The following is a 22261-nucleotide window of genomic DNA, read 5'->3' as shown; positions in this document are numbered from 1 at the left end:
ACAGCCACCCGGGTCCTCCGAGCACGTCTGCCGCAGTCGTGTTTAGCCACTTAATGCTGAGAAGTAGGACTGTTCAACAAGAATTCTGTCCATTGCGTTAAACAAAAGGGGCTATTTGATTACTGCATCGATTCACACACTGCTGCCTTGAAGTGCACTAAAGTATACAAAAACCGATGGATGGATGCTTGGATTAATCTCAGCCACTGGTACTTAATTAATCTGGCTGCGTCCCGCTCCATCATTATTTTGCACACTGTGCCACCTCCGCTTTTACTCGCTATATGCAAATCAATAGTGACCCTGCTCCAATAGGAACAGTGCAGCCCGAACTGCCAGAAAAGGTCCTCCCGGTACCAGAACACAAGCAAACCAGTTTCGCCCTAGTTCGGGCTCATCAGTCAGATAACAGGGGACACAGTATGCACCGGACCCACTTCTTGGCATACCCCCCTGTCCCTCTTAAGTTGACCCGCTAAAGTATACAAAAACATGATGGATGAATTGCTTGAATTAATCTCAGCCACTGGTAATTACTCGGGCCACTTAGTCCATCTGAGGGTCCAAAGTGAGGTGGTATGGTGTGCAAAATAACGATGCCCAATAGGAAGCACCCACTTTCATTAGTGCCATTGCCTCTGTTCTGGCCTCTAGTTGTGTCTCTGTTCCCCACAGAGGGCATGCAAAATTGTTGTTCCTGCCTATTTTTCTGCTTTTTTTCTGTAGTGCCATATTTCCGTCTGCCTTGTTGCATTGTTTTCATCTGACTGTGCTCTTTTCTATCTGGAGCTGTATTGTTGTGTGGCCGCCTGCTGTCTGCTCTTTGCTTGTAGCGTATTTTCAGAGGAAGCATGGTTTTCAGCTCTTGGTCTGCAGAGGTGTTTCGGTCCCATTGTCTTTTCACAGGCCGCTCCAGGGAGGCTGTTTCTTTAGGTCCTAGGACGATCCATTTTCAGGATACACAGACATCCGGGGGCGATCGTGGACTCCACAATTTAGGCTACTTGCCGGTGTGCTTTTTTCTTGTGAACTGCACCAGGCCCCCGCACTCCATGGGGTTCTGACCAACATGCTTTAGGATCCTATAAAATATTGAGGAGTTCGAAGTCAGGATTTTTCATTCACTTTTCATATTTTGTGTGAGCATAGTACTGCGTGTTGGAGACTAGCCACTACAGTAGCAACTGGCTGGCTTAGGTTTATATTGGGACGTTTTCCAGCCTCAGGGATCCACATTCCATTAAGAACACAAGTTGTTGAATATTTTCCTTAGATCATCTTAATCTCCAGGCCCAGTCTCCTGCAGAAAAATCTCTCTGTAAGGGGTCATGTTGGAACGGCCTTCTGATGTACCAGCACATGAGAAAAGATCTCCTTAAGGAGCTCTGAAAGGAGACCATTAGATATTGCACACCCCACTTAATGAGGAGTACAACCCAATGAGGAAGCATACCAACTTGGTGGGTGAGGGTCTGTGCATCTGAAAAGGCATTGTCCCTGGACCTGAAAAACTTCCGACATGTAGCCGCTTCAACCATTCTAAATATATGGAATGCGATAACATTTTCTGTGAAAGTTGCATGTATTGAGTGGACTTATAACAGACCGACAAATCCTCTTTCCCTCTCAGTCATAATGAGTCCCTTTTCACAGGGACTGTATTGTTCTGCACCTGCCTGCTTCCATTATGTTGGGCTGTCGTTTGTTTCTGTGTGTCATACTGTGGGCTGGATTTTCTTTGCTTGTAGTGGTGTAGGCGCCAGTGGAGGAGTGAAAATGGAAATAATGGTTTCAGAGGAGTTTGACATAAGCCTTTTGCTTTAAAATATGTCTGTTACGTTTCTAAACAGTACTGGTTCCGGTGTCCAGCTTCTGATATTAACAAACTAGTTGGTAACTGCAGGTCTTTCAGTTGCATTATTTATGTACCGTTAGGCAAGCTTTCTACTTTATCTTCCACAACAAACCATTACAATAAATGGTGGAATTGAATAGGATCAGTGCATTTATCACCACAAAGTTACTCATTTATTTTGTTTTTACGTCAACTGGGGAGAATTGATGGCCAAGTCTTATTAAGACTATGTATAGCAAGATTTATTTTTCCGCAGAATCACTCACTGGGTTAATATTTTATTTCGAATTTAGAACTTTATGTAAAAGGGAAATAATTGCAAATATTCTTTTCCATGCCTGCACTGTTGAATGTATTCCACATAATGAAAGGTGATGTCAACAGGGGGTTTGGGATCTAAATGAGTATTATTTTGGTTATTCTGTCAATTGCATGTCAGAACTGCACGTCCTCTGCTAATGGGAATGTGTGTGGATACATTACAGTTGTACCAAATGAAAACATTGAGAAGACATTATTCAGTGTATTCCAGTGACTAGTCTTTTTGCCTCTTCAAAGAACGCAAATGTCTTTTCTGTGACTGTGATGCCTGCGGACTCTTAGAAAGGGATATGCTTTTTATTCCGCTGATAAATTTCTTCAGCAAAAAAATGTCATCTTGAAGAGTTGGGTAAAATTTCAATGTCTATAATTTAAGGAGTTACTTGCTAAAGTTCTGAATTTTGCTGGAAATGAAAGATGGACTACTGCATCAAACACCAGAGAACGCATTCAAAGCAAAGACCGGAACTCGGGGATGTGTACAGTGAAGGTGGATCGTGTTTACATTAAAACTCATTTGTAATCCACCAATGACACTCTTTATTTATTTATTTATTTATTTATTTATTTATTTGAACTTATAGTGCGCAACAGCTACCCGCAATGGGTTTCCCGGCGCCAGGGATAGACAAAAGTAGAAAGAGAAAACACAACAACAGTACAAGGAACCAGCTAGAGCGACAAGACAGATCTATTGGAAGAGCAAGGTCTTACGTTTTTTCCAAAAGAAAAATAAATCCGTCTCTAATTTCAGGGCGATAGGTAGTGCGTTCCAGGATTTGGGACCTAGATGGGAGAAGGACCGACCCCCCATCTTTACAAGTTTGAATCTTGGAGCAACAAAATCGCTGTTTGCACAAGATCTCTGTGTGCGACTGGGTTTGTAAGTCTGGACAAGACTCTGTAGGTATTTTGGGGCCGAGCCCTGCTTAATTTTAAAAAGATCGCACAGGGCTTTAAATTTAATACGGCTCGGGACCCTAAGCCAGTGTAGGTCACGAAGAGCCTGTGAGGTCGAAGATCTCCTCGGAATGTTACAAAGAAGTCGGGCCAATGAATTTTGCACTACCTGAAGTTTATTGATGGTAGAAGTGTCGGCGCCGAGATAGAGGACATTTCCATAGTCCAGGCGGGAGATTACTAACGCCTGGACAACGGTTCTCTGGGTGGCATGGGACAACATCCATAGGATTGTCTGGAGCCATCTCAAGGTGTTAAAACAGACGGAGGCCACCTTAGTGACCTGCTGCCTCATAGAGAGTTTGTCATCTATAAGAAATTCGAGGTTCCGAACCACAGGGGCCGGCTGGGGGAGGGGTCCCATATCGTTAGGCCAGTGCTGAGGGCCCCAAAGATCTTTATTCTTCCCCAAGATGACAATCTCGGTCTTGTCACCGTTTAACTTGAGGAGATGCCTCTGCATCCACTCAGCCACACGTGACAATCCGACCTTTAAGACCGATATATTGTTGCATTCACTACTGGAAAGGGAGAAAACAATCTGAGTATCGTCTGCGTATGAGAATATGGTCAGCCCAGCGTCCTCCACAATGGTGGCCAGGGGTCTAACATAGATGTTAAATAGTAAGGGGCTGAGTATAGACCCCTGGGGAACGCCATACGCCGATGAACGAGTAGCAGATACAGCTTTCGTGGAAAAAACCTGGAAAGTGCGCTCACTTAAAAAGGAGGCAATACAGGCTAACGCAGGACCATCTACTCCCAGGGACCGGAGAGAGTTCAAAAGGATGGAATGGGACACGGTATCGAACGCCGCACTCAAATCCAAAAGGATGAGTGCAGATGTCTCCCCGCGGTCGATACCGTGCCGCAAACTCTCAGTCACCCCAAGGAGCGTAGTCTCGGTGGAATGATGCGCTCGAAAGCCGGACTGGGAAGAATGTAAAAATCCCGGGCTTTCCACAAGATGATTTAGCTGAGTGTTCACATGCCTTTCCAGCACTTTTGAGAGAACAGGCAACAAAGATATGGGTCTAAAGTTAACGAGATTGGACACGTCGGCTCCTGCCTTCTTTAGGAGAGGGACAACCATCGCATGCTTCCACTCCTGTAACACATGAGACTCAGTTAAGGATGCCTTAAGGAGTCTCATGAGAACCCGCCGGGGTTCAAGGTCCAGTAACTTTAGGATTTTCGCAGGTACAGGATCACGAGGTGATCCAGATCTAACACTGTTCAGGCAGGAGAGGAACGAGGCATCATCAAACTGTTGCCAGTTTGTAACTTTCGCCATTGGAAGGGGTTGTTCAGTCGCCACAGACTGTCTCGATCGGAGTTCAGTTGCTGTCAAGGGAATGCTCATAGAATCGTATATGCGTTCGACCTTGGCAATAAAGAACTCAGCAATAGAGTTACACTGGACTTCCTCCAAAGCTGGAGGGGTCGGGACAGTATCCGCTCCTGTCAACTTCTTGACGACAGAGAAAAGAGTACGCGGGCAATTCTGTGCTTGCGTCACTGTGTTCACAGTGTATGCAGCTCTCGCAGTTTTACATTGTGAGTGATATCCCTTCAAAGCTTCTTTATAGGCAGCTTTCCGAGAAGCAGAGTAAAATGCCTCCATTTCCTTTCAAGGGCCTTACAATTGGTTCGTAAGATCTTCAAATCAGTAGAGAACCAAGGTGCCGGGGAGAGACCTGGAATGTTTCGGTGTTAAAGGAAGAAGAGTAGTTACGGCATTAGTGAGCCAGTGTTATACAGCGGTATTCAGTTCCGAAACAGGAACATCAATGTCCTCAGGGCAAGTGTTCGAAAGGTACTGGTTTAACTTTGTAACATCAAGTTTACCCCACCAGTAGATTAATTCACCCTTAACGCAGCCATTCTTTACCAAGTTCTTAGTATAAGATAAAGAAAAATGGACTGCGAAGTGGTCAGACCACTCCAGCGGGCGGGCACTCTGTGAACAATCAAAATGGAGATTGGAAAGAATAGGATCCAATTGATGTCCAGCAGAGTGAGTAGATCCAAAATTACGCAACGAAAGATTGAGAACTTCCAGATCAGATAGGAAGTGCTTGCTGGTGGTGCATAAAGGATCTTCAAGATGCAAATTGAGATCACCTAAAATGGTGAAATTTGCCGCCCTAAGAAGTAAGGGAGCTATGGTCTCAGCAAATGAGGACGTCCAGGTGTTAGCATTACCGGGGGGGCGATAAACCAGAAGGCCCGACAAAGTAAATTGGGGATTAATTGCTAATTTGAAAAAAGCAGCTTCGCATCCGGACAAGGGAAAGGCTTCAAGCTTACAGCTGTAAATAGATTTAAAAATTATAGCAATGCCCCCCCCCACCCACCCCCCCCCTTTTCCGGAGTCTCTGTCCTGCCTCACTATAACATAATTGTTGGGAACTGCAATGGCAATGTCAGGACCAGAGCTTTCCTGGAGCCAAGTTTCAGTAAGAAATATATCATCAGGCTACTCATCAACAATGAAGTCGTAGATGTTTTGTTTATGTTTTGGGAGGGACCTGCAATTAATACTCCAAAACTGGAGTGTGGGGCAGCTAAAAGGAGTTTTTTAGGTCTCGTCCTTTACCATTCCGAAGGAATGGGAAATGGCGAGAATTCAAGTGCTCGAACTGATTGTCAAACCACCGCATTTTTTTGTGGCGTTTTCTTCGAGTGCACGTGGCTACAGGCACGCGCTTTTGGCCCATACACTTTCATGGCCATCTGTTCCTCAATGTCCCTCCCACCCTTCGTTTGATCTTGCCGCGAGTTCAGGCTAATGGCCCTCCCCCAGCACAGAGCGCGCATCGCGGCCGCACAGCACATCAAAGGGCTTCTCCCAGCGTGTGCTGTGCGGCTTCTCCTCCCCTAATTATGTGGCCGGCCGTACTTGTGTTTCCCGGCCGCATCCCGGCCGCTCTTGTATTTGATTAGCAGCAGCAGCATTTCTCCTGCGCCAGGCCACATCAAAGGCTCTGTGCCACTTTCACCCACACAGCAACACTTACAGACACGCAACGCCACTCACACCCACGCAAGCCCACTATCATCCACGCAACACCACACTCACCCACGCAACGCCACTCACCCAAGCAACACCACTCACACACGCAACGCAACTCACACACGCAACGCCACTCACCCACGCAACGCCACTCACCCACGCAACGCCACTCACCCACGCAACGCCACTCACCCACGCAACGCCACTCACCCACGCAACGCCACTCACCCACGCAACACCACTCACCCACGCAACACCACTCACCCACGCAACACCACTCACCCACGCAACACCACTCACCCACGCAACGCCACTCACCCACGCCACGCCACTCACACACGCCACGCCACTCACACACGCCACGCCACTCACACACGCCACGCCACTCACACACGCCACGCCACTCACACACGCCACGCCACTCACACACGCCACGCCACTCACACACGCCACGCCACTCACACACGCCACGCCACTCACACACGCCACGCCACTCACACACGCCACGCCACTCACACACGCCACGCCACTCACACACGCCACGCCACTCACACACGCCACGCCACTCACACACGCCACGCCACTCACACACGCCACGCCACTCACACACGCCACGCCACTCACACACGCCACGCCACTCACACACGCCACGCCACTCACACACGCCACGCCACTCACACACGCCACGCCACTCACACACGCCACGCCACTCACACACGCCACGCCACTCACACACGCCACGCCACTCACACACGCCACGCCACTCACACATGCCACGCCACGCCACGCCACTCACGCCACGCCACTCACACACGCCACGCCACTCACACATGCCACGCCACGCCACTCACACATGCCACGCCACTCACACATGCCACGCCACGCCACTCACACATGCCACGCCACTCACACACGCCACGCCACTCACACACGCCACGCCACTCACACACGCCACGCCACTCACACACGCCACTCACACACGCCACGCCACTCACACACGCCACGCCACTCACACACGCCACGCCACTCACACACGCCACGCCACTCACACACGCCACGCCACTCACACACGCCACGCCACTCACAGATTGTGGGTGCAGATTGTGGGTGCAGATTGTGGGTGCAGATTGTGGGTGCAGATTGTGGGTGCAGATTGTGGGTGCAGATTGTGGGTGCAGATTGTGGGTGCAGATTGTGGGTGCAGATTGTGGGTGCAGATTGTGGGTGCAGATTGTGGGTGCAGATTCAGAGTGCAGATTCAGAGTGCAGATTCAGAGTGCAGATTCAGAGAAAACTCCGCAGCACCACCACCATTGCAATGCAATAGGTCTCGTTTTAACGCAAATTTAAGCTATAGGCCTTGTAAATGACAAAGCCTTTTATTTATGTTCCAAAAACCAGAACGCAAAAATAAAGGGCATTATCATTTACAATGCTAATAGTTCAGACTCACGTTATTGCGAGACCTATTGCATTTCCAATGCTTGTTTCCCCTCCGCCTACCTCGTGTTCGGATCTGACTCATTGCTTTACATCTGGACATTTTACCAGTAAAGAAATTACAGCCTGCGCATTTAAAATTATGCATCAGTGGAATGCAGGATGTGCAGTCAGAATATATAGAAGGGCGTAAGGACTTTAAAACCTCACCGGTGTAAGAATAGATTCCGGAAGACACGGAGCAGGCCGCCAAGCTAAATATAGGAGTCTTGGCCCCTGGGATATAAAACGGGAAATATTTAAAAGTACGAGAGAGCGCATGAAAAGCGAAAGGACAACAATACTCTTTAACCTGCTCGAAAGTCTGTTTTCTGTCTGCTCCTAAACTGAATAAAGCAAACACCATTTGAAGAACAATATTTTCACACAATGACTGGTAAAATACCATCCAAGCCTTTCTGTAATAGATTAAACACTGACATTTTCGACTGTTGTTGAGGCTTGTCGAATGGTAATTCTTACTCTCTACAAGCTTATGGGGATTCAAAAATTATGTAAAACATAGAAATGAACTTTGGGATGATCACAATTTAGATGGAGTGTTCATAGTGAAATATTATAACCAATTAACAATACTCTACATTTTCTGCCCAAATACATGCCAGAGACTGAAAAAATGACATTGAAATGTAACTTAAGTAAAAAAAAAAATGTGTTGCCCTGTGTGTAGTGAAATTCAGAAGATTAATCGATAATTTGATGCTGCACTCAAGAGCTGCTTTTGTGTTAGCTGTGTCAGTCTTTACTAGTCCATGGCCAACCTTGTTGGTTTTTGTGAATGTAGTTGGTGGTCTGTTGAAATAGCAATACATATATGAACATAAGTTGTAGCCAGATCCTAGAGCAACTGGGGATTATGGATGCAGAGGTGTGGCTCACTGGTTAGAGGCGGCAGACCTGTAAGCAGAGAACGGCCCGGGACCAGGGTTCAATTCCCGACGCGGCAGGGTCTTGGACCAGGGTCAACGGACTCGATAATTCTCGCCTCAGTGCCTACTCTAACCAGGGAACACACTCGGTAACTCTGGGCATTAAGCTTACCTCATCTCTACAACGGCCCCCCACAGACGCCGGGGATGCCTGGTTTCACCCTGGAGATACCCAGAAAGGGACCATCTCACAGGGAAAACCAGGACGGGTTCCCCAGCGGTCTACAGCGCCAGGACACTCTGGTAGAGTAACAGTGCGCTTTACAAGTTTCCAACACATAACATTGAGTGGGATATTTGTAGGTTAAGATTTAGCTTTGGCCCTACTGCTTCAACATCATTATTGTTATCTCATTTATTTAATTAACCTAAATTGTCTGGATTTAATTAAACACAATTAAAATGAGTCAGTTTTTCATAAATGGCTACCTTTCTCTTGCATTTTATATGATTGAAAAGTTAGCCTTGCTTGACAGTGCAGCTGTTGCCAGACAATTTGAGGATCACTGGAGAAGGGCTTTGGCACCGCCCACAAGTTGGTAGCCAGGAGTACATGTTTTGATTGGGCAGAAGTCGTGTGCTTCCACAAAAGAAGCGCTTGACCTCCACACAGCTGTGATCATTTTGTTTATCCAGCTGCCTGAGCTTTAACTTTTTAAGGGACACACATATGACATGTAATGCTATTAAAGTGTCATATAACTAGAGAATTTATGATTTTTTTTCTCTGGCAGCAGGACAGATGGGAAGAGGGCAGTCATTAACCTTCTTGGATATTTATGCCTGGTTTGAAAGTGCCACTGTCATCTGGCCCTGTAACCTTAACCAATATTATTCTACAGTTCTTTGCTTCCACTCAAAGAACTATAAAGTAACATTGGTTAAGTTGTGTACTTGTAATGCCTCACATTACCATACAGCATTAGTTTAAAGCCAGATCTGTTGACATTGCCAATCCTTGATTTGATTGTTCCTTGCTACAGGAATTTATTCCAGACTGTCTTTGCATGGAAACACCATATGAGTTAGTCTTGGAAATGTATTCCAAGCTACTTATGCTTTGAGAATTCCAGCTTGTTTTATGTGTTTTGGATAAATAAGTTGGGGTGTTAGATTTTTGCTGATTCTTCTGAGTACACATACCACCGCGATCCATCACAGCTCATGGTCTGATGTAGATCTCAGGCTTGACCTATGTTACCCATCTGGTTTCTGAGAGGGCCTGTAATCTCATTTGCCTTCCTATATGGCCTGGCTGGCCCGAGATCTGCTCTAGTCCTAATCAAGGAGTTTGCATCACAGTAAAGTAAAGTAAAGTCCACATTTGTAAAGCGCACAATCACCCGTAAGGGTCTCTAGGCGCTGGGGGCCGTCGGGAAGATTAACCGAGCTATTGCCCAGAGTCACATGGTGCTGGGCTAACCTGCCGCCGGAGCCGGGGATCGAACCGTGGTCCCCAGATTCCAGCGTCAGTCGCCCTGGCCGCGGCGCCACACCTCTCCCACCACAGTAGTGTTCTGAGGTGCGCCCCCTTGCACCACCAGTCACAGTGTATTGGAAGATACCAACTATGTATTATGAGGGACTATTGTCACAAGAATCTTTAATTTTTAAATTAATTAAAATAGTTTTATATAGCACTGACAAGACCAGAGTGAATCCGAGCATTTTACAACATTGTCAAAGGCAGTAACCGAGTTAGTTAACGTAAATGACTGTGTCGAGGGTCGCATCTAGGATTGAAGTTGAGAGCAGAATAAGATAATATATACATAGATTAGAGTAGAGATTCCAACTATGCGCTACGTTTTACTGCCCGGAGGGTAAAGGTGCAGATTGAGGCAGAGATTCTTTAATTGTCTCTTAAAGTTCGTGAAGAAGGGGTTAGTCCTGAGGTCCAGATTTTGGAGGCACTGTCCGAGAAGGTGTGAGTTAGGGCTTTTTGTTTGTGATTTGGGGGGATGAGAAGCAGGGTATTAGTGCTTTTCTGGTTTCTTGTCTTGCCTGCCTATGTAAGTGTGGCCTCCAGGTAAGCTGGTTTACCAGTGCGAAGGGCTTTGTGAGTGAGACAAGCAGTTTGAAAGTAGCAGCGAGCTTCAGTTGGGAGCCACTTTAGATCTCTTTGGGAGGGGGAGATGCGATTGTGTCTTTTGACTCCTGTGACCATCCTTGCTACTGCATTTAGAGTCGTTCTTAGGGGAGCTAAGTGGGGCTACGCAGTACTGTTGAGGGTAGCGTTCCTGTTGTCAAGTCTGGACAGAACCGGAGCTTGTGTTGCAGTTTTGAGCTCATTCGGATGGAGGAAGGGCTTGATTTTTATTTAGGAGTTTTAGATTATAGAAGGCACTCTTCACTGTATTCTTTGTGTGAACTCAAGTTCAGGCTTGGGCCCAGTGTGATGACAGTAATTTGGTGGCGACATCCAGGGACAATTTGCAGTTTAGAGCAAGCAGTTTATATGAAATTAGGCCACTCCTGACGCTGTGCAGAACTTTAAAGGCTGAGCTGTGTTGCACCGTACCCTAATTGAGTTTTGTGGATGTAGCACAGGTTCCCGAAGGAATTCAGGTTTACGCCACTATCAGTGGTGTGAATGGTTTGTTATTATGCCGTATACCCATGCAGAGGCTCTTATTTCCCGTCTCCTGTGATTTGAAAGCAGATGGTTATTTCCCAGTTCTTCTGTTGGGAGGTAGGTTGTTCCTCCTTTTCCTTATGGATCTTTAGGTACACAGCCTCACACAGAAAACATGGGGGAAGGACCTGGAGGAACCACAACCTATTATGCGAATGAATGTATACATAAATGAATGAGAAGCCCACCTGGACGTCTGCTAGGATATCTGCATTTTGGGGGTCAGATGTTTTTTTTAGGTCTCGCACCTGCGACGCATCGCGTCGCTGCGAGGCCTATTGTCGGCGGTTCTGCTTACAAGGAGCTAAGGGAGACAAGAGATGTGCAGGCGCAGCTTCAGGAGCCGGATCAGGTTGCGCGCGCGTTCACCATCTCCTGTTTCCCTTTTAGTTCCATGTAAGCAGACACACACGAGCGCACACAGAGACACACACATACACGCACGCACACATAGAGACACCCCCCCACACATAGAGACACCCCCCCACACATAGACACCCCCCGCCGCCGCGCGCACACACACACACGAGCGCGCGCGCACACACAAGCACACACACACACACACACACACACACACACGTACAGAGACCCCCCTACAACTAAGCCCCACTCACCTCATCGGCGCCACTCCGGACTTCTTCAGCCTCCGTGGGGCTCTCCCTCAGGCATGGGAGCCCCGCTCCCCTGCTTTTCTGGCCAGGCACTCCGTGGGCGCGGGCTTCAGAAGACGGAAGTCCTGCCCCACCACAGGTTTCGGTTTCAGGAATGCACACGCATGTCGTATTGTCTGCAGTGGTGAAGTCACAGCGCAGGCTCCGCCGACTTCAAACTGCACCTTTCAGCCTGTACCGTTAGATTGCAGTGGCTAAAAAAAGGTATAGAGTATTAAAATATTCTCAGTGTATCAGAGCGGGCATTTATTTCGCGATGCGCAGCTATATAAACAAGAAATGTCAACAAGAGGCACCTTTTAACACTTCTCGTTAGGACTCGCTGGAGGGTCCGACCCTCTTCTGTCTCAGTACTGGAGAGATCGGATACAGACAGGCAGCGGGCCTGGCCGAGCTCTCAGTATTTCAGAGCTAGAAGAGCAGTGACTGCTGAGCGAGGAATGAGGTGCATCGGCGGAGCGGCGTGGGTCCCAGTACTGGAATACAGCGTGTTGTGTGTGCTGGAATAGAAGACGCCTGCTGCCGGCCAGATTGGATGGGCTGAGTGCTGTGCAAGGGTCTCCCTTCGAGCATCATTCGCCCTCGTCCACTACTGTGGAAGATTGTTGCCTAAAGAGAATGAGTTGCTGAACAGCCTTCGTCCCTGCGCGTCCCGGCCCTCTCTCATCCTCTCTCCGCTCCTCTCAGCTGCCAGAAACGCTGGTATTCAAAGGAAAGGATGTGACTTCCTTCCGCAGCCGACTCTGCGCCCTCCTGCCCACGGCGCTGCTACAGGCGAGCACAGCGCGTCCAGCAGAGAGCAGAGAATGACGCCCCGGGAGCTTACTCGGAGGTAAGTCATGGTCATGGGCCTTCTTCTTCAAGGGCTGTGAGGGGCGACAAGAAGCAGCCAGACACCCCCGCTCCCTCGCCGACGAGCAGTACCACCTCATTTTCAACACCAGTGGCCAGGGGTATCCAACTCTAGATAAAATGTACACCCCCACCGTTCACCACATGCCACCATCAGCTAATAAAAGTCCTTTGAGTTGCTTGAGGTTGGCACCATTCACCACTGGCCGCCACTTACTACCATCCACTGTTAGGCATCACTACCCATCACTAAATGCCAGTTACCGTTGGCCCAGTGGTGCTGAAACAATTTTCGATGCTACCATTGTTGCATCGCTGAAATCGTAGGGATTGTGAAAAATCCAAGCGTCATCCAAATAAACCAAGTGTAAAAAATATGCTTTACTTTTTGGGGTGTGGTATACAGACATGGTGCATTTTTGGGGAAATAGCCACTAAATTTACACAGACAAGCAGTTTTAGTGATAAAATTATGTAGCTCACAGCCGAAATAGAGTGTGGAATTCGGGTATCGGCGAATATTTGTCATTTGTGCATCACCACGTAAAGTGTTTTGATTTTCTTTGTTGCTATTAAGATCTTTGTTTCCATCACACTTTAGAATGTGCTTCATATTTGCTCTCCTAATTGATGATATACTTTGAAATATGTGTCTAGTTCATTTACAGGTATTTACATTTTTGTGTTTGAATACAAATTGACAGCCTGCATACAGCCTTTCCTTTTATACTCCTTGTAACCCAGCAAGATTGTCACCTAGATTACTTTTCTTTCTCTGACTGTAAAGTGAGAAGATTTTGTAAAAGAGCACACCGGTTTCACTGTTAAAAGAGAAAGCAGCAATTAGTCAGAAGATATAGCCTGGCATTCGCCATTTGTCTTTCAACGCACAGCAAATGTCAGCACATAATTTAAAGGCATCGTTATTGCTCATTCACCTTCTGAACTACAGCATGGTTATTTTGGGGGTGCTACAGAACCCCACACCCCTACTTCCAGTGTTTAATCACCCACCATTCCAAAAGTTACTGCAATCACCAAAACCTGCCACCATATACCACTACTCACTATCAGCAACCATGAGTCACTGTCATTCAAGATGCTTGCGGTCGAGTCGGCACCAGTAGTCAGTACCAGTAAACATCAACCGACTCCATTCAAAACAAACACCACATGTCTAATCTCTTCCATTGTGCTCCACTCACTAGCAGCCATCACCGCACTGCACACATAACCTGCAGTGGCCATCTGCCACTGTTAGTATCACTAGCTACTCCAATTTACTGCAGGCCCTTTAGCTCTGCAAGAGTCACCAGTGAACCCCAAACACTGGAAATTCACACTAGTTCTCCTCACACCTCACTCTGCTCTATTCACCAGATCTCCACTCCACTTACCACTACTAAGTACCAATAAGCACCAGTCACCAGATGCTAACAGTTATAGATTTCCCCAGAGAAATGTCATACCCACGTTCATTTTTTTAATGTACTTTATTACATTTTTATTAACAAATCAGCCAGAGTGACAACAGTATATTTTGTATGGTCACACATTGCTCATATATAATTAGAACAGTCATTATGGGTGCTTCCATCATTATTGACATATCCTTTACAATGGGCTATTTCTAGCTCAACATCTGATTTTCCTTTTAACTAGGGGCTTTCACATTGGACTTGTGTTATTATCTATAGATTAACTATGGTCGACATCTTGTTCTTCTGGGGCTCTCTACACTCGTCTCATAATGTCCAACTAATCTTAGCTCTTCCGGGCAAACTCTGTCTTACCCATGCTCTTATGGAAAGTTACTTAATTGGCAGTTAAAGTTGAGGTAGAATCTTCGCTATGTGAATTTTCATGTACAACATATGTATTCACATCTAAATCACACATTCAGGTGTGAGGTGCAGCAGCAGGCACATAAAACTTGAAAGTTTAGATGCAGAATAAACAATAAAGAGGTCCTAGGAATGTTTTTCTGCTGGTAGCATTTGTTGTGTCTTCCAAGACTGCCACATATTCCCTGGGCCTTAGGCGAGGTGATATTTTGGCCAGTAATCCCACTCTAATAATTGTTCCAGCACCACGGCACACATTTATGTCGGCATTCTTGTGTGTTAATTGAAAAGAAGGTGCTATTTTAGGGAATACTTGGGTCTACAGTTCAATAATTTTTCATACATTTATAAACATTTAACGAGTTGCATTGCGTGAAATCACTAGCAAACGTGTATACCGTCAAGTTATTAAACCGAAATTGAGAAATGAAGGGATCATTTTTATGGAGCTCTCGATTCTTCATATTTCCAAGTTGCCATGATTTAATGAGGTATTCCATTTAACGTGTCAAAAGCCCCTTGTTTCCTATTTCTTTACAAGCTGAAAGTGGCCACCTGCCTTTTCCTTTAGTTTTCTTCACTTTTGATGCATTCGTTGCACCCGTGCAGTTGACGCGATTTTAACAAAAGTAATGAAAACAAAAGGAAACGGCGGTTGCTTTCAGGATGTAAAGAAATTGGAAACAAGCATTTACAATGCAATAAGTCTTGCATTTTCGCATGTTTAAGCTACTGGCATTGTATATGACGATGCATTTTATTTATGTTTTAAAAACCAAAACATAAATAAAAGGCATTGTCGTTTACAATGCCAATAGCTCAAAGTCGCATAAATGTGAGACCTATTGCATTGCAAATGCTTGTTAGATTTGTCTGAAGGCTGAAAGTTTGAATTGACTGTGGTGCATTTTGGAGGGTCTGTACTCGGCGGCTGAGGCCAGCCACAGAAATAAAGGTCTCTGCAGAATATCTCGGTAAGCAAGGTGTTTGATGAAAGGTTACATCTTGGAGCATACATTAATTTTTTACCATTTTAGAGCTTAGTGTTGCCCAAAAAGTGACTCTAAGCAGGGTTGCGGAATAATGGTGTGAAGATGAAAAATGAGCCCCGATGAAAACCATTCTAGAGGGTTAATTTGAAAAGGATCAACGCTATTGTATTGTGCAAAATGCGGATGTATTACATCCACCGTAGGCTGTAACAGATTTGTAAAGATTGTAAAGATCTGTAAAGCACATTGAATGCTCAGACTGAGGCTTTCAATGCTCAGCGGGGAATGCTCTTGTCTCTAGCTTGCAATAGTTCACCTGACAATCCATCACTTGAGCACACATTAGCCAGATATGTTGGTTATACATTTTCTGTTTTATGTCGTGAACTTGAGTCACACTGGCTTCTTTAGGAATAAGGACATACAATGACCTTAATGTGTCCAGATTCGGGCTGGAGTTGGTTGTTGACGCTGTAGTAATCTTACTGTAAACTGATGTGAGTACAGAGGAGAAAACTGACATTAGTTGACAATTAGTTTTCTGAGTTCATGGGCTGGGTTAGAATTGGTCAGCCATTAGATTAGGATAGTCTGAGGAGTATTTGGTATAGTCGACGAGATGCAATTAATGTGCCATCCTAAAAAAAAATAGCCCTCAGCAGGCTAGCCCTACTTGATTGTCGCCTAAAATCCTGCATGGACGATTTTATTGTGGTGCGGTATCTAATGAGGCTCTGGGTTTGGAACCACCAGTCCAGCAAACCTCCTTCTTCCATTCCCTGTACACAAATGTTAGGGGAGGCTTCTGCCGCTTGCAACGCCCAGGAGAGCTGCACTGTTAAGGTCTTGCTATGGTTGAAACTGCTTCCCCAACTCTGGGATCAGGCCTTGGGATGCATTTTGGTTCAGCACAGCTGTCTTAAATGTTGAAATACAATTGTTTCAAGAAAGGAAGCATCCCACGCACCATCATAGACAGCGGTCTAGTTAAGACATTTGGGGCTGCTGGGTTTGCAGAAGAATTTCAGTCTGTAATAGAAACAAGATTGGGACAGCTTCTATTTGTGGCTGTTTTATGGTCTGACTCTGGAGATCTCTTCACTCTTGACTGAGTTCACAGCTGCTGCAGAATTATTTCTGTTAAGGTGGTTTTTATGCCTATGTTGGGTTATTACCAATGTGTCTGTATTCCTCGTGCCTGGTGCTTTCTTTTTCTGTTATGTTTGGGTGACTTATACATCATCGTGATTTTTAGGTCTCACCTACCAGACAGCGCAAGCTGATAAGTACCCCTGGGCTCGTGTCTAAGTCCAACCCTTTTTAATATCCATATGGCATCTCTTGCCCGAATTGTGCAAGCCTGTGATGTGGAGATAGTGTTGTATGCTGGCAACACCCAACTTCTCATCTCCTTTGGATCAGACCCAGACAAAGTGGAAAGCAAGTTTGTTAATGGTATGAGGGAAGTCACTGCATGAAAGTCTATTAACTATCTTCAATTGAACAGCAACAAGACTGAGATCATGCTTTTTGGGAAAGCATCAGAGCTCTGGTCTGCTGACTGGTGGCCGCCTGAATTGGGCCTAGCCCCTTCCCCTAAACAGTGTGAAAAATCTCAGAGTGAAGCTGGATCGGTCTCTGTCCATGAACGACCAAGTCAATGCCATCTGCGGCTCATGCTTGCCCTCTATGAAGGTGCAAAAAAAGGCTCTTCCTTGGCTCCCCAACAGTGCCAGAAAAACTCGGGTCCAAGCTGGACTATGGGGATGCTCTGTTAACATCTGTAAATGACTCTTTGCTGACAAAGTTGCAGGTGGTACAGAACACTGTCGCTAGACTTATTTGCAATCATCCTTCTCGTTCCCCCTTCTTCCCCTATTCTTTGGGATCTCCATTGGTTGCCTATCAGAAAACGGGGCATTTTTAAACTCTGCTGTCTGACACGTAAGGCACTTCACAAATCCCTCCTTGCCCGTTTGTCCACACATTTAATTCCTTATAACCCGCGAGATGCCTTAGATCCTCGGATATGGCTCTTTTGACCATCTCCCACATTTGGACCTTAAATCCAGGGGTTAGATCTTTTTCTTACAATGTCCCCTATCATTGGAATAAACTCCCCAATAATCTTTGCTTAGGCTCAGACACAATTGCTTTCAAGCAGGCTTTGAAGAACTGGCGGTTTTAGAAAGTTCCTCCTGCTTAGTAGTGCAGCGCTGAGATACTCCTTCGGGAGTGATTTGTGTGCTCTATTAAATGTTTATATTATTATTGTTATTATTATTATTATATGGAAGGTAATAACTGCGAGCAAATAACATGTTTCAAGGCTAACTAAATGTAGCGCACAGTATATATTCACACAATAAATGGGCATGAGAGATTTTCCAGAATAGTTGGTGTCAGACGTTGCTGTTTACATGGTGTGGAATTACTTATAGTTCAATTTCACTCTTTTGATTTAAACATGGGTCAGCTTGTTATTTGGATGTGTTTTGAGTTTGTATGTTTGGAGCTGTACCTTGCTTGTAATTTACATTTAAAATGTTCAGTGCAAATGTGATGTTTAACTAGATTTACTGGCGACTGAAAATGGTCCTCAGTAAATCGATATTTTGGGTGGCCGCCTTTTAGAACCAATCGGAATATGTATGTATATGTTTTGCATAAAGATGGGTAGCCTGAGCCTCTGCTCCCCACATTCTGCAGTCCAAGGAGAAGGATTTCACTACTTGTTAACAAAAAAACGGTGGTGCTTGTTCACTTGCATTGCCAATTTTGGCCGATTTCCAGTCCATTCCACTAATTTTACCCAATTTCTATGTATGGCAATATTTGTTGTAAAAGCCTCTGTTTTGACAGAGCTGTTTAACCATACTGAGCACTGGTGAAATAATCACGTGCCCCTGCTCTAGTGTGCGCTTTTTCCATGCGACCCACACCCACTGTGCTACTACGCGCCCTCAGTTTGGACCACGCCAAACGAACATAAGACAGCCTTCCATCTGTATCAGACACCACTTTTAGTCATCATATGAAACGACTCCTGGGTTTCTTGCATGGACCCAGGAGGAAGTGCATTTAACTTTATCCGCCTGGGTGTCACTTTTTGGGTTCAAACTTTAGATTCATTCCCTGGACCAGGGATGTAAATAAGTGACTGTTTGCTGCCCTGATGGGACCTCAGCACTACAAAAGAGGTTGAAACGGCGTAGCAATCAGTAGCTTGTCTTAGGTGGTAGACATGTGTTGGGTGAACACACAATTTCTTCACCACATGTTCGCCTAGCTTTCTCTGTTTTTCCCCCTCACGGAGTTGAAAAGATTGCTTATCTTATCTGCATGCATGGCTGGCTTCTATGTATATATTTATTGCACACAGCTATTTCACTGTAAACTTATTGTATCATATTAAGTGAGTTCCAGATGAGCCTTTTTTCATTATATTAAGTGAGTTCCAGATGAGCCTTTTTTCATCATATTAAATGAGTTCCAGATGAGCCATTGTTCATCATATTAAGTGAGTTCCAGATGAGCCATCGTTCTGGTAGATAAATGCCTGTCTGAAAGACAAGGGTGTGGGAGACACTACATTTCTGGGTGAGACTCGGACAGCCTTGGGCCGAGCTGAACCAGGGATCTGGATTGTCTCTAAGAGCCAAAACAAGAGTCGAGCCTTCAAACACTAAATGAAGCAACAAATGTTGTGAAAAAGGTTATAGTTTTTCAAATAATAAATAATATTTTTCAACGTTTTCACTGTCTCAATTAAGAACATGCAATTCTATCACTGAATTAAGTGCCATGTTCTTTATATAGCCAGTGCTTTATTACATATGAACAAAGCGTATTTCATACGAATCGTGTATCAGTGAGATTTTTGTGTAGTGCAAAGCCTATAAGGAATTTCTTCAGTGTGCTCTCAAACTGGTTGGTAAAGGAAAATATGCATAGTGGAGTGAAGCAATAGACTGTGAATCACACAATTGGGTCAAGTGAATATCCCCGGATGCCAGCCCAGAATTCCAGGTTATACATTGTGCAATTTAGAGACTAGGGTTATTTCCTTGTCTTATCCATTTAACACCAAACAGCTAGCTGTTCACTTTTTTCAATTATTGTCATTCAAATAGTGTTAGTATATGGGGTTCAATAAATACACCTATTGCACCTTAAATCACACTAAAACTATGCACATGTATGTAGTCCTAATTTTTAAAAGTGTGCTTTTCTCTTTGCAGTGTGTCCACAGAATCTGAAAATCATGCCTTTCCTTACCCTTCCATCTTGCCTTCCTTGCCCATCACAATTTTAGGAGAATCTATCTCCTCAATTATCACAATTAAATAATTAACAAAATCAACCACTCTGGGCCCCCACATAATTTGCCCTGCAGGTTACAGCTGCTCAGGGAGACAGGTGGTGTGCAGCCTGGTTCGAGAGAGACCTGCTCTATCTGCAGCTGTTTATTCTTCAGTTTCCCCTTCTAAATCTGGGGTTGAGATGTTGTCCTCTGCTCCCCCCTCCATCCAGAATCTGTGGGGATAAATATCCCCCATACCCTTGGGTGGCGGTCCTTAACCTTTTGACTTCTGGTGATTCCCGCCCCCCCCCCCCCCCCCCCCCCCCCGAGTTATTACCTGAAGCCAGGGACCCCGGCCTAAGCATTGTCGATGATTTGCACTGCAAAACAGTGCACAAATAATTACAGAAAAAGCATTTATGAAACAAATGCACAAATGATGATACGTTTTATTTAAATCTCAAAAACGTAAAATTAAAAATTAATAGTAAGATTGGAGCTTTTCTAAATTCAGTTGAGGACACCCATCATCCATACTATATTCTGTTTGATGCACTTGTGCTCCAACGAATCAATCTGAGGATACTAATTTAATTTTTAGCCTCCAATTTCGAATTCCTTCACACTTACAGTATGTTTTAAAATGTTCAATTGTACATTTAGCTTAATTTATATACACTTTATTAATATGCAAATAATATTTAATTTTCTAAGTAGTCATGTACCCCATAGCGGGCTTTGCAGACCCCAAAGGGTCCCCGGACCACAGGTGGGAAACCACTGCCTTAGGATTCCGACCCCCATGCCGAATGGTGATAGGGGAGCCCAAGGCCATGTGTCACTGGTCAGCCCTAATCTCTAGCCTTACAGACTCGCCCACCCTCTTTTGAAACTCCTGCTCTGCTCTCCTGGTTAACTCGCATTTTCTCTTCTTTCAGAGTAAAGAACTGGGCCTGCAGCTCCAGGAGGACCTGATGAAGGTGTTGAACGAGCTGTACTCGGTAAGTAGCATCTGGAGGTTGGAAGAGCTGGCAGGGCAATCTTGATGGCTCAGACAGGTGGGGAACACTGCTACCCAGGGGCAGGATGGGAGGGATCCTAGCTGGTTAGGTTGAACACACTTGGGTCACCAGACACGGATTTGCTAGTACATTCCGATTTTAGGACCCCCCCCCCTAAAATAAACCCCCCCCCCATCCCCAAACCTTTGCAAAAAATAAAATGCAAGGTACAGTTTTCAGAGGGGGAGGGGTGCCCTCACTTGCCCTTCTGCTCGCCTCACTACTCGCCTCACTACTCGCGCCTGATTGTGATCAGCTTGTCAGGGAAGCTTAAAAAAACAGGTTTTTGTGCTACATCACTTTTCTTCATCCAACGCAAAGCACGGATAGACCAGAGTCAGTGCCCAGGCTCTAAACTGCCCTCAATCACCCACTCTGCATTAGGCTTATGGAGAGCCCGTACCCCAAGTCCCATCTACACGCAATGTACATCCGAACTCAGCAGTGTGTCTAATGGTTTCCCAGATGTGCTGCGGCATCCGTCAAAGACTTGATGGAACCGACCTTCCTGGCAGTGTAATACACTCAAATTGGCAAATCTGATTTCACATTTAATAGTCAAAATCTTGCCCACATGCCCATTCAGGGAGCTCTGTGGACTCCGTTGCTGCCATCTTAGAACGCACCCATAACCACTGCTAAGCTGATGTCTACATCTATGTCTAGGGCCTGTCACAGTTTTTTGTTTTGAAAATCTGGTCACAGTGCATGCACCCACACAGTATGTTTACAGACCCCAGCCCGCGCTAAGGCTACGCGCAGATCTCATTACCCAGCATGGGGCAGGTGCTTTACAGGTCTCCGAAGTGTTTACTTTGGAGTAACCAGTGGGGAAGTGGGACACCCAAACATTCAGGAAGTGCATCCTGGGTGTGGGATCTATACTTCTCATTGGTCCTGCTTGCTTTGCTGCCCTATGTGTGAACCCGGTGCCCCTTTGCCTGGCTAGGTCTGTTCCTCTGCTTCCACTGGCTGGGACTTCATTCAGCTGTGCCTGTGAGGTCCACAACTTTCAGTTGGCCTGTTCCATGCACAGTGTCAGGTCGGTCTTGCTGTCCTCACTTCTGTGGGGCCTGCTAGTCCCTGTGCAGTCTCTGCTTCGCTTGCCCAATCCCTCTTGCATTGCGACTTACCTCTTTAGCTGTCTGATTTCCCCTATAAGGCTCTCACTGCAGCTCTGTTCCTCTGTGCCTTTTCGTCAGCCGTTAATATTTTTTTCAGCACAGGAACCGTACCTATGTGAATGCAGTACAACTTCGCAAAACAAAAATACTTTATTAAAAAGAAAGGTTCCAGGGTCTGGATAAAGGGAGGGGCGGTAA

General features: G+C 45.7%; 1 protein-coding gene across 2 annotated transcripts in view; it reads left to right on the top strand.

Moving 5' to 3' along the window:
* The window catches only part of SRGAP2 (SLIT-ROBO Rho GTPase activating protein 2), a 532947-nt gene that overhangs the window by 258169 nt on the left and 252517 nt on the right, over positions 1-22261 (top strand). For both annotated transcript variants that reach the window (XM_078644579.1, XM_078644580.1), the window contains one exon: positions 20817-20879. In XM_078644579.1, coding sequence (XP_078500705.1) covers positions 20817-20879 — 63 coding nt within the window. The remainder of the gene's footprint in view (positions 1-20816; positions 20880-22261) is intronic.

This window comes from Lissotriton helveticus, chromosome 5_1, assembly GCF_964261635.1.
Source record: "Lissotriton helveticus chromosome 5_1, aLisHel1.1, whole genome shotgun sequence".
Taxonomy (NCBI): domain Eukaryota; kingdom Metazoa; phylum Chordata; class Amphibia; order Caudata; family Salamandridae; genus Lissotriton; species Lissotriton helveticus.
The sequence above is the reverse complement of the archived record's forward strand: the minus strand, read 5'-3'. Positions and strand labels throughout refer to the sequence as shown.